Source organism: Bos indicus x Bos taurus, chromosome 8, assembly GCF_003369695.1.
Source record: "Bos indicus x Bos taurus breed Angus x Brahman F1 hybrid chromosome 8, Bos_hybrid_MaternalHap_v2.0, whole genome shotgun sequence".
NCBI lineage: Eukaryota > Metazoa > Chordata > Mammalia > Artiodactyla > Bovidae > Bos > Bos indicus x Bos taurus.
In genome coordinates this window covers 7,270,035-7,282,755 of record NC_040083.1, presented here as the reverse complement: position 1 = coordinate 7,282,755, position 12,721 = coordinate 7,270,035, and the positions used below count along the sequence as shown (strand labels likewise).

The following is a 12,721-nucleotide window of genomic DNA, read 5'->3' as shown; positions in this document are numbered from 1 at the left end:
TGAAACCAGGGAGGTGGATGAGAACCTGCTTTGTTACAGCCCATCGTAACATAGCTTTTGTCCTTGTGTTTCAAGACCTTCAGGGTCAGACCCAGTCAAGACTCGTGCAGCCTTAAGTGAAGTCAAAGTGGTCCATGTGAGAGATATATAAGGTCATTAGAGGCTGGGTCAGGTCTGTTCCTCTACAGATGAGAGGCTCAAAGAAAAGGTGAATAGGGAACTGAAGGTATGGTAGGGTAAAGCCTAGGTGTAAAAAGATGTTTCTATAGTTTTGGGGCCTCTATAAATAATGTAGATAACCTTTCTATGAGTAAAGATAAAAATAGGCACTGAGGAGACTGTGCGTATCACTTTGAAGTGAGGAAAAATATATTATAACCTGTTTTCCTGAGGACCTTAAATGTCTTTAGGAAGACATCAGCTCAGCTTTTCAAATCTAATATTATAAGGTTTTGATGTTCTGATGGCTTATAAAAATGCTGAAAACCAACAACTGTGGGCACATCTCAGTGTCAGAGTTCAGTTTAAATTCTCTGTCAAGTTAATTGGTATTTACTGGCTTCTTAAGTCAGGGCTCAGGATTTCCTTTGAGACAGCACTCCAGCTGAAACATGCAGTAGGCAACTAGCATTTCACTTCCAAAGCACTCAAGTCTGCAGGTACCATTTATGTGACATCTTCTGTATAATTCTGATGATAATGGATTCAAGCCTGGAAAGAAAATGAATGGAAAGATTATTCATGATAGACCTTTCTGTACTATAGAATGACCAGTCCTTCCATTTTTGTCAAAGTGGGTTCCAAGAGACCTGTTCATAGTCTGATACTATAATTGAAAAAATTTAAAAAGCTATGGATTGAACTGTGTCCTCCACAGGTTCATATATTGAAACCATAATCCCCAGTGTGACTGTTCTTGGAGATAGGGACTTTAGAGGTGACAGTAAAATTAAATGAGGTTATAAGAGGGGGGGCCTGGTCCACAGAATTGGTGGCCTTTTTGACAGAAAACACAGAAAGAAGATGGCTGTCTGCAAGCTAGGAAGGTAACTCGTATCAGAAACTGAATTGGTCTTCAGTTGCTCTTGGACTTTCCAGCCTCTGGAACTGTGAGAAAATAAATTTTGTTTAGGCCTTGCCATGCATGATATTTTGCTATGGTAGCCTGAACTGACTGAGACAATTAATAACTTGGAACTTTGCCCAAATTGGTCGAATAATAAATTCTATAAACAAGTTACCTATGTATGTAGTCATTAACAAAATATTTAATTATTTGTTCATTCTCAAGCCAGTTTTTTATAAATCCAGGTACTGTTTAGGTACAGATTTGAGTATGATATCGCAAAGAATTTTTGGTCTTGGCTAAAAAGGAAGCACAAAAGATGCATGAGAGAGAAGAAAATATTACAAGTCCAGTGAGATATATGCAACATGGAGTGGTGATGTGAGTTCAGAGGAGGATGGAAGCCATTCTGAGGATGGGATGTATTATTGGAGCCCAAGGCGTTTGAGCTGGACCTACAGTTTAGTGGACACGTAACTCTACAGAATCATCAGAATATGAATGTTTATTTTCATATGTAAGAGAGTGTTGAAAGGAGAAAGAATACTAAAATTTGGCCATTTGTGGAAATTCTGAATAAGTGTTTACCCCATTTATTTTGCCTGGAGCTTCCCTGGTGGCTCAGACCATAAAGAATCTGCCTGCCAATGCAGGAGACCCAGGTTCAATCTCTGGGTCAGGAAGATCCCCTGGAGAAGGGAATGGCAACCCACTCCAGTATTCTTGCCTGGAAAATCCCATGGACAGAGGAGCCTGGCAGGCTGTAGTCCATGGGTTTGCAAAGAGTCAGACATGACTAAGCGATTAACATACACAGGAAAAGAGGAGGTCAGGGTTACTAGGTTAGCAAGATGGATGCCTAACAAGATGTGAAGTATTAATGGTCTATATGTGAAATTTGTAATGATCTCTATAAAGAAAGAAGTTCTTATAAAAATAATAAGCTATGGGCATGTATACAGCACTGAAGGGAATATTGTAGACTGTGCAGTTGTTCACTGTCCAGAGCCCATGGATTTATTGCATGAACCATAGTGGAATTGTAGTGGCCTGTAGAGCTTCTAGAGGCCTGGATTCTATAGATTCTTAAATCCAGCCTGTTGAGTCACATGATATGAACATCTGGTTCATCTGCCTAGAGAATACATGAGAGATTGAGAAATTAAGTAGGACCCTTCAACATATGGATGTGAACTGATTCAGTAACACTAAATGAAGAGAATTCTCAAGATGAGATTTTCAAAGTCAGTAATGGATGCGGTCAGTATGAGGTCAGCTTGTGCTCTCCGTAACATTTCTCCAGCTGCTACCTCATCTAATCAGATATTTCTCACATCACATGAAGCCCATCAAATCTCTTGGGTTATGGCAGTTCCTAATCTGTTTCCCTGTGTACCTGAAGGATCTACAAATGATAAGTTAACGGTGAGTAATTTGAGTATATTGGAAAACTTAAAAATTACATTATTACTGCTTGCTGGTGTTGACTGCTATACCTAGGCATGTTCCTAGTAGAGATGAGTAGAGTTGAGTAGAGATACAACAACTGTAGCAAAACAAAATGGAGTATTACTAATAAAAATATAATGATAACTCTTGTAAGTCAGGAACTGTACATATGTATAGGCATATTCTATACATTATTTTATTTAATCCTTGCAAGACTCTGAAGTTATTATTATTTCCATTTGGTAAATGAAGAAACTACATTTCAGAGATGCTCAGACTTCTGCCTCAAACTGTACAGCTGCAGTTTGGAGAGCCAAGATTCAAGGTACTTCAAAAATTACAGAGTTTATGGTGGTAGGACATTCATAGGCTTGCATAGTGCAATTGCTCTTCTAGACAAGGATTCTCCCAGGAAGATTCCCATTTTACCTGCTAGTGCTGTATCCCAAAAGATGAGAAACACAAACACAGTGAAGGGAGACTCCATGGCTGGCACTTTCTTGTTGAGGAGGCTTCTGGCAGGGTCTGATGCAGGCTGTCCTAGAGCAGAGAGGGAAAGATGAGCATGCCATTCAGCACTAACCTCTCAGGTCTGGGGATGATCTGCTCCAGGTAGATATGCTACACTGACCTCCCCTGAGGCAGCTGAGCTGGCAATGCTTATATGAGGAAAAAACAACCAGCCGTGTCCTGTTTGACAGCTTTTCCTATTGGCAAAGGCACTGCTCACCCCCTTGGAAAACCTGGATTTTCCAAAAGACTAACAGAGACCTTTTATAAAAGAATTTATTTTGTTTTTATTTATTTTAAATAAATAAAGTTAATTGTTTGACTTTTATGTTACAACAGAAATGCAATTCTAGAAAATTCATAAAATATTGAGAATTACAAGGAAAGAAGTTACACTTGAGCCCCACCTCTTCAGACACAACATGTGTGTTTCTCAAGGAAGTTGATTGTATTTCTAGTTTTTTGTTTAATATTTTATCTTGTATAGTTACAGGCATGATATACCCATATTTATGTATTCTGCTTTTGTAAGGTGGTATCAGTTCAGTTCAGTCACTCAGATCCGTCCAACTCTTTGCGACCCCATGCACTGCAGAATGCCAGGCTTCCCTGTGCATCACCAACTCCCAGAGCATGCTCAAACTCATGTCCATTGAGTCAGTGATGGCATTCAATCATCTCATTCTCTGTTGTCCCCTTCTCCTCCTGCCTTCAATCTTTCCCAGCATCAGGGTCTTTTCCAGTGGGTCAGTTCTTCGAATCAGGTGGCCAGAGTTTTGAAGTTTCAGCTTCAGCATCAGTCCTTCCAGTGAATATTCAGGACCGATTTCCTTTAGGATGGACTGGTTGGATCTCCTTGCTGTCAAATGGACTCTCAAGAGTCTTCTCCAACATCACAGTTCAAAAGCATCAATTCTTTGGCACTCAGTTTTCTTTATGGTCCAACTCTCACATCCATACATGACTACTGGAAAAACCATAGCCTTGACTAGACAGACCTTTTTGACAAAATAATGTCTCTGCTTTTTAATGTGCTGTGTAGGTTTGTCATAGCTTTTCTCTCAAGGAGAAAGCTCTTTTAATTTCATAGCTGCAGTCACCATCTGCAGTGATTTTGGAACCCTCAAAATAAAGTCTGTCACTGTTTCCATTGTTTCCCCATCTATTTGCCATGAAATGATAGGACTGGATGCCATGATCTTAGTTTTCTGAATGTTGAGTTTTAAGGCAACTTTTTCATTCTCCTCTTTCACTTTCATCAAGAGATTCTTTAGTTCTTCTTTACTTTCTGCCATAAGGGTGTTTTCATCTGCATATCTGCAGTTGTTGATATTTCTCCTGGCAATCTTGATTCCAGCTTGTGCTTCATCCAGCCTGGCATTTCACATGATACATGCATCATGATAAGGTGATGTGTGCATAAATATTTTCTGTGTCATTTCAAACTTCATAAAATTAAAAAAGCTGTGCAATGTTTTATTAAGACCATTTTAAAATAGCTGTCACTATTTTAAAAAACATCTTTATTGAAGTAGAGATGACAAAACTGCAGATATTAAAATGTACAGTTTGATAAATTTTGACACATACATACTTGAATGTGAAACCATCATCATAGTCAAGATAATGAACATATCTGTTTCTTCCAACCATTCTTCATGACGTTTTCCTCACCAGTTTTATTGAGGTATAATTAATGAGAAAAATTGCATGTATTTAAAGGAGTAAAATGTGATGATTTTAAGTATGTATACATTGCAAACTGATTACCACAATCAAGTTAATTAACACATCTCTCACCTCAGATATTTACCATTTTGTGTGTGTGTGGTGAGAATATTTAAGATTTAGTCTTGCAGCAAATTTTAAATATTCAATATAGTGTTATTAGCTAGAGTCACGATGCTGTATCTTAGATCCCCAGTACTTCTTCATCTTGTGATTGGGAGTTTGTTCCCTTTGACCAACATGTCTCCCCTCCAGACACCTGGAAACTGCCATTTTACTTTCTGGTTTTCTGAATTGAGTTTTTTGAGATTTTACATCTAAGCGAGATCATATGGTATTTGTCTATGTTGAGTTTTTTTTCACTCAGTGTGATGTCCTCTCGGTTTATCTATGTTGTCACAAGTGGCATGATTTCCTTCCTTTTTGTGGCTGAATAGCATTCAGTATGTGTGGACACGCTGAGTAGTATGTATGTACATTTTCTTTATCCATTTAGTGCTGTTGGTCACTGAGATAGTGTCTCTATCTTGACTATTGTTAGTAATGAATGTAAGTGTGCAGATGATTCTGAGATATCATTTTAATTTACTTTGACTATGTACTGAGAAATGGAATTGCTGAATCACATTGCAGTTCTAATTTTGTTTTTTTGAGGAACCTCTGTATTGTTGTCCACAGAGGCTATATCAGCGATGCTCAAGTGTTCCTTTTTCTCTACGTCTTTGCTAATATTTGCTATCTCTTGTCTTTTTTATAATAAACATCCCAACAGGTGTGAAAATACATATCATTGGATTTAAAAAAATTATTTGTTTATTTGGCTGTGCTGGGTCTTCATTGCTGCGGGAGCCTTTTCTCTAGTTGCAGGGAGTGTGGGCTACTCTCTCGTCATGGTACATGGGCTTCTCATTGCAGTGGCTTCTCTTGTGTGGTGCACGGGCTCCAGAGTGTTCAGGCTTCGTGGCTGTGGCGCACAGACTCGGTAGTGGCAGCTCCTGAGCTCTATGGCACAGGCTCAATAGTTGTGCTGCGCCAGGCTCCTGTATTACCACTGGGCCTCCAGGGAAACCTGTCCTTGGACTTTGATTTGCGTTTCCCTGATGACTAGTGATGTTGAGAAACTTATCTGCCCATTGGGCATTTGTATGTCTTCTGTAGAAAACTGTCTATTCCGGTCCTTTGCCTATTTTTAATCAGCTTTTTAAAACTTGCTGTCAAGTTGTGTGAGCTTTCTTGTATATTTTGGATATTCATACCTTGTAGATCTAGGATTTGTAACCGTTTCTCCCATTGCATAGGTTGCCTTTTCATTTTGTTGATAGCTTCTTTTGCTCTGCAGAAATTCTTTAGTTTGATGTAGTCCTACTTATTTTTGTTTTTGTCATGTGTGCTTTGGATTTCATGTTAAAAACATAATTGCCAAGACCAATATCATGGAGTTATTGCCTCATGTTTTATTCTAGGAGTGTATGCTTTCAGGTCTTCCATTTAAGTCTTTAATACATTTTGAGTTAATTACTGTGTATGCTGTAAGATAAGGGTCTAATTTCATCCTTTTGCATGTGGCTATCCAATATTCCCAACACCATTTTATTTTTTATAGAAGTATAATTGATTTACAATGTTATGTTAATTTTGCTATACAACAAAGTGATTGTTACACACACACATACACACACACACACATATATATATACATTCTTTAAAACATTCTTTTCCATATGGTTTATCTCAGGATATAAAATATAGTTCCCTGTGCTACACAGTAGGACCCTGTTGTTTATTCATTCCATATATAATAATTTGCATATGCTAACCCCAGACTTACAGTTGGTTATATGCCCAGGATTAGCATTGCGCAGCACTATTTATTAAATACATCATAGATTTCCTATTGTGTATTCCTTGGCAACCTTGTCAGATGTTAGTTTACTGAATGCATTTGGGCTTAGCTGGGCCCTTCATTCTGCTCCATTGGTTTGTATCTGTTTTTATTCTAGTTCCATACTATTTTGATTACTGTTTTGACTGTATTTGGGAAATGATTAGGTTGTGAAGGAGATGCCTTCTTGAATGGAATCTGTGCCTTTACAAAAGAAGGTCCAGAGAGATCTTTTGTCCCTTCCACTGTGTAAAGTTACAGTGAAAAAACAGACCCTCACCAAACACTGAATCTGTTTGCACCATGGTCTTGGATTTCCCAGCCTCCAGAACTGTGAGAAATCAATGTCTTTTGTTGATAAGCCACCTATTTTAACCAGCTCATCCTTAGAGATCTCGCTCCTGGTGAAGGCCTGAGGCAGACTCCCATGGCCCAGCTTATCTTACACCATCCTTTTAGCTGGAAGCACATTGTCAAAAGGAAGATTGAGGTCAATGAAAGGAGGAAGACTTTCAGGTGTGATGAAGGGACATGTTTCTGATCCTAGAACTTCCCAGAAGAAGATGGGAAGAGCCTGTTTCAAGCTAGGGTGGATATTGGGGTTCAGTGTGGCCCATTCTGCCATATAGGGCTGATGGGAGAATCCATGGAAGTCAGAGGGTCGGAGTGCATTGCTGCCATCTCCTTAGCAACTGGGGGACATCAGACCAGAGGAACAAAGGGTGTGAGCACAGCAGCTTCTCTGATCACTGGGAAACTTGACCCAAACCTTGGGTCTTCTAGGGCATGATCCAGAACCCTCCACTCTTTCACCAGGCTCTTTTAACTGTATGTTGGGGTGGGACTTAGAGTGAGGATTAAGATCATAGTTTCAGTGTATCTAACAGCCTGCAAGCTCTGAGCAAGAACTTCAGACCAAAACATAAGTCCAAACCCATGTAAGAAAAAAAATTTAACCAGCTGGTTACATATAACCATGACATGCGGATACTAAAGAAATCCCTGTTTGGACCGGGAGAAGTTCAGAGAGGAAAGTGGGGTCTGGTTGTGGCAAGCAATCAAGAGACACTTCTGCCTGGAAGGGGCTGTGTAATCAGGTGAAACCACGATTGCCTTTAGCAAGATTTGATTATGTTTGGGGTCTTAGGACATTCTGTGAGGAGATGCTGGCTTGGAACTGGTCCCTGGCCACACGCAAGGACAAATGATCTCAGTGCTTTCTTTTAAGATCAGATGCCCTTATGCTGCTGGCCAGATGCCCAGAAGTCCCCTAGGCTAGCTTCAGACAGATTGTCTATAGAACATGATTTTTTCCTTTGGGCATTTGAGTCTGTTCCTGGTCCTTGAATTTCCTAGCACAGTTGTAGCAAACAGAGCTGTCCTTATCTCCGTGGATTTCTGTGAGGGCTGTGAGAAAGGCAGTTCTACCACACTGCTCATGGACCTGGTGTGTGACAAATCCTCAGCCTTACTAATGACTGTGAGCAGATCAGCAGCCCACCCTGTCCTTACTCAGACTCATGTCTGTAACAAGTGAGTTACAGACCCACGTGGGGAAAATACAGAAGGGCCATGATCACTGTGAGCATGGAGGGGAAATCCAGCATGGGGCATGGAAATGGAGAGCTCTAGAGAGGTGCCAGGTGCTTTATGCCAGGCCCTTTGCTGGGTTCCAGGGACATAGAGAATAGAGAAGATTCCTGCCCTCACTGGTTCACTGGTGCATGGCCCATAGGTTATAATTTTCATATAATGAGGTAATGGGCTTCCCTGGTTGCACAGATGGTAAAGAATCCTCCTGCAACGCAGGAGACCTGGTTTCCATCCCTGGGTTTCATCCCTGGAGAAGGGAATGGCTACCCACTCCAGTATTCTTGCTTGGAGAATCCCAAGGACAGAGGAGCCTGGTGGGCTATAGTCCATGGGGTTGCAAAGAGTTAGACACGACTGAGCAACTCAACTAATACACACATAATGAGGTAAAAGCTGTGAACAGGAATTATGTACAGAATGCTACGGAAACTTGGGGCATCAAAATGAGCTTTGAGAGAAGCAGGAAAGGCTTCCTGGAAGAGTTGAATCTTTAAGGGTAAGTAGGAATTATCCTGGCAGTACATGAAAGAGGGCTCTAGGAAAGATCAGTAGATCCACAGACTCAGGGTACAGAAGTAGGAAAGTCTGGTGTGCAGGTGTGAACACATATTTAGGTATTACTGGACCATGGGGTGTGCTTATGGATGAGGTTGTAGTGGGTGGTAGAGCCATGTTACAAAGGCCTATGAGTGAAATTTTATTAATTTACTTAATTTTATTTTTTACTGAAGTATAGTTGATGGACGGTGTTTCAGGTATACCATTATTTGGAGTCGATTTTAGGTCTGTAGCTCTCCCAGTGTGAGCAACACAGACCATTGAAGTAATTGTTCAAGAACACACTGATTGGTGGTAAGTAATTTGTAAGATTATTTTGTTAGGTAAAATTTGTCTTTTCCCCATAAAAGTGAAAAGGAACAAAAAAAAAAACTTAAAAATTCTTGTCGAGAGGACAGCTGAAGGATGTTAAAATTTTGGGGGTGCTCTTACTTCTGTTCCGTTGATCTATGTGCCTGTTTTTATTCTAGTACCATACATTCTGATTACTATAGCTTTATGATATAGTTTATAATTAAGAAGCATGATGCCTCCAGCTTTGTTCTTCTTTCTCAGCATTAAGTATTTGAGATCTTTTCTGGTTCCACGTTAATTTTAGAATTGTTATTTCTATTCTGTAAAAATGCCATTGGGAATTAGCATATAACCCCTTTTCAACTGTTGATGAATGAATGGTTCTTGGCATTAAGTGTCCGTAATTGTCAAAGGCACAATCAGAGACAAAACCAGATATTATGAAGTTTTGATGAAACAAGAAAACTTGTAGTTCTGTTAAAGGGGTTGAACCTGAGTCTGACCAAGCCTGTGGATCCAGTTGCCTATTTTCAGGAAATATGAGGACAGAGGCACAAGTTAAACCTCACCATGAGTGAGTACCCAGTCAGCAAAATCCAGGTTGTGGGTAAATCTACAGGCCAGGCCAGGTGTCCTAGGCTACTTAACAGTTAAATTGTAAGAGAGCAGGAGGGAGAATACTTGGGTAAAAAGAGACCAAAAGATATATCAAGGAAAAAATAAGCAAGATGAAATTTTATTTTTGTAAGAATGGTGAGTTGTCTGGTAGAAATACAAGTTCAAGGACATGATTACAATAAAAGTCAAGGTTTGTGGTAACTTGAGGGGGTTATGACTGGGATGGGGTTGTATAGAGGTGTTTCTGGGGTGCAGCAGAAGTGTGGTTTTTTTAATCTGAGTAGTGTTTACTATGGGGTTAAGCATATAATAATTTGTGAAGCTCTACCTTTGTCTTGTGGGTTTTCTATATATGTGTTATATATTTTACAACAAAAATTTCTATTTTTTTTAAAAAGGGAATTAATGAGAAAGCAACATAACTTAGGAGATGTGTGTGCATGTGCTACAAGCCTGGCTGGAAGGATGAGATGTGGCAGGAGAATTGGCACTTATTCCTCCAAAGAAGAAAGTAAAGAAGAAAAATACATATTCGTTTACAGAAATATGCTTGCTTACTGGGTGAGTAGGCTGGGAATAGGGTCAATGGAAAATCATTTAAAACCCGCTGACATCTCTTTTTTCTGAACCAGAAACCAAGTTACTTGCTGAGAGTAGGATGGGCTGTGATGGGTGGTGAGGTCAAATAGCCTCTGAAGTGAGAGGAGTGACCTCATGCCTAAACTCAGCTTACTTGCAGTGTTGTGTGGTATTGTCCAGTGGCTTTCAGAAGCCCAGGAGTTTCTACTGGGCAGATCTGTGGCTGATTCTTCTTCCATGTAGTGTGATAGAAGAAAAAAAAAAACTTAGTGTCCTGGAAAAAAAAATTGTTGTGATGCCATTTGGGTCCTAGAATTACCCAGGAAAATGAAAGATGAAAAGTTAATGTTTGCCATGGGTTAAATTGTGATCCCCCAAGGATGTTGAAGTCCTAAACTCTAGTACCTGTGAATATGACCTTATTTGGAAATAGGGTCTCTGCAGATGTTTGAGTTGAAAATCATTTGGATGGGCCCTAATTCAATATGACTGTTTCCGTATAAGAGGGCAAAATTGGACACAGGCACAAACACATACGGAGGGAAGGCAATACAAAGACCTGGGGAGAACACCATCTACCAGCCATGGAATGCCAGGGGCTGCCAGGAGCTGGGAGAGGGGCTTGGAGCATATCCTTCCTTCACAGGCCTCAGAAAGAAGCAGTTCTGAAGACAGCTTGATTTCAGACCTCTAGCCTCCAGAGCTGGGAGACAATACAGTTCTTCTGTTTAAGCCCCGCAGGCTGTAGTGCTTTATTATGGCAGCCTTAGGACTTAATCCAGTGCCCCAGAAAAAATACTGGGTTTGGTTGATGTGATGTATATGTGATGTACATGGTCCATGCTCTCACTGAACTTGTAGTCAAGTGATGAAGCAACTACTAAATCAAAAAACATATATACACAAATTCTAATATTTTGTGGTTTTTCCAGTGGTCATGTATGGATGTGAGAGTTGGACTGTGAAGAAAGCTGAGCGCCAAAGAATTGATGCTTTTGAACTGTGGTGTTGGAGAAGACTCTTGAGAGTCCCTTGGACTGCAAGGAGATCCAACCAGTCCATTCTGAAGGAGATCAGCCCTGGGATTTCTTTGGAAGGAATGATGCTAAAGCTGAAACTCCAGTACTTTGGCCACCTCATGCGAAGAGTTGACTCATTGGAAAAGACCCTGATTCTGGGAGGGATTGGGGGCAGGAGGAGAAGGGGACGACAGAGGATGAGATGGCTGGATGGCATCAGTGACTTGATGGACGTGAGTCTGAGTGAACTCTGGGAGTTGGTGATGGACAGTGAGACCTGGCGTGCTGCGATTCATGGGGTCACAAAGAATCAGACATGACTGAGCAACTGAACTGAATTGAACTGAATAATGAACAAAGATCCTATGAGAAAATTTAACAGGGGAGAATATAATTTAGGTAGGGAGTATCCAGGAAAATTTATTCCATGGAGAACACTGAGAATATCTCTTTAAATGAGTAAATATTAGGTGAAGACTGGGCGGCAGGGATGTAGATTTCCAGGATGTGTGCAGAGCATGGGTGGAAGCTGTGAGGTGAGCTTGTTTCAGAAAAGTAAAGTCCAGTCAGGTGGACCATGTGAGACAGTGGGCACATGAGACGGGTAGGGCTGCAGGAAGCAGTTGGGCCAGATGAGGGGGCTTGTTGTCCATGTAAGCAGTTTCTACTTTAGCCCAATAGGAAGACAGTGAAAGGTTTTATTTGTGGCAAATGCATGATCCAATTTCAATTCTATAAAGGTCATTTGATAACTGCATGAAAGAGGAGCAATAAATATGTAAAAATGACATGGGACACCAGTTAAGAGGCCATTTCCTTAGTCTTACAACAAATGCTCCTTGCCTGTTCCATGGTGCGTGGAGCCTCAGCAGATGAATGACCCCAGTCACCAGAAGCTCCTGGGAGGCCGTACCCTTCAGAGGACAAGCCAGCGTTTCGCTGGAATGCAGGTGGAAAGGTGTGCTGGGAGAAGGTGTAAAGCAGCAGGTTCTGCAGGGCATGGCAGCAAGAGTAGAGACAGAGGCCAAGAAGCTTGGCTGGAGAAGAGGAGATCAGAGCCAGATGGGGTGCATGAATGTATTTCTGGCTGCACTTGCTCCAGGCTGGAAAGTGGTTTTCATATCCCTAAGTGCATCCATGCTCACTTGGTCATTTCCCCAAATTCGTGTCTTTCACGAATTTTCTTTACATATTTTTTTGTTCTGCAGTTCTTTTTAGGAGTCTTCCCCAGCTCTGTAATCAAAATCATATCGCACACTTCCTGAAGCTGGAATGCATGAAGCCCAAGTGATACACGTATATAAATTTTAATGGATGTGAAAAGCACACAGGAGGGAGTGATGGAAGAATTTGTTCCTGTCCTGGTTCTTTTGCTCTCCTGTTAGAGGAGCCCTATTTCTCCCATCTCTAGTTTTTTTCTTCTCT

At 40.7% G+C, this 12,721-nt stretch overlaps 1 protein-coding gene across 1 annotated transcript; it reads right to left on the bottom strand.

Annotated features, from left to right (window-relative positions):
- Positions 1–568: 568 nt before the first annotated feature.
- Positions 569–3,002, bottom strand: DEFB134 (defensin beta 134). Its single transcript, XM_027550836.1, has 2 exons — positions 2,945–3,002; positions 569–711 (listed from the first exon to the last, which is right to left on the bottom strand). The coding sequence occupies exons 1-2, from the start codon at positions 3,000–3,002 to the stop codon at positions 569–571; spliced, it is 201 nt and encodes a 66-aa protein (XP_027406637.1).
- Between the last annotated feature and the right edge of the window lie 9,719 nt (positions 3,003–12,721).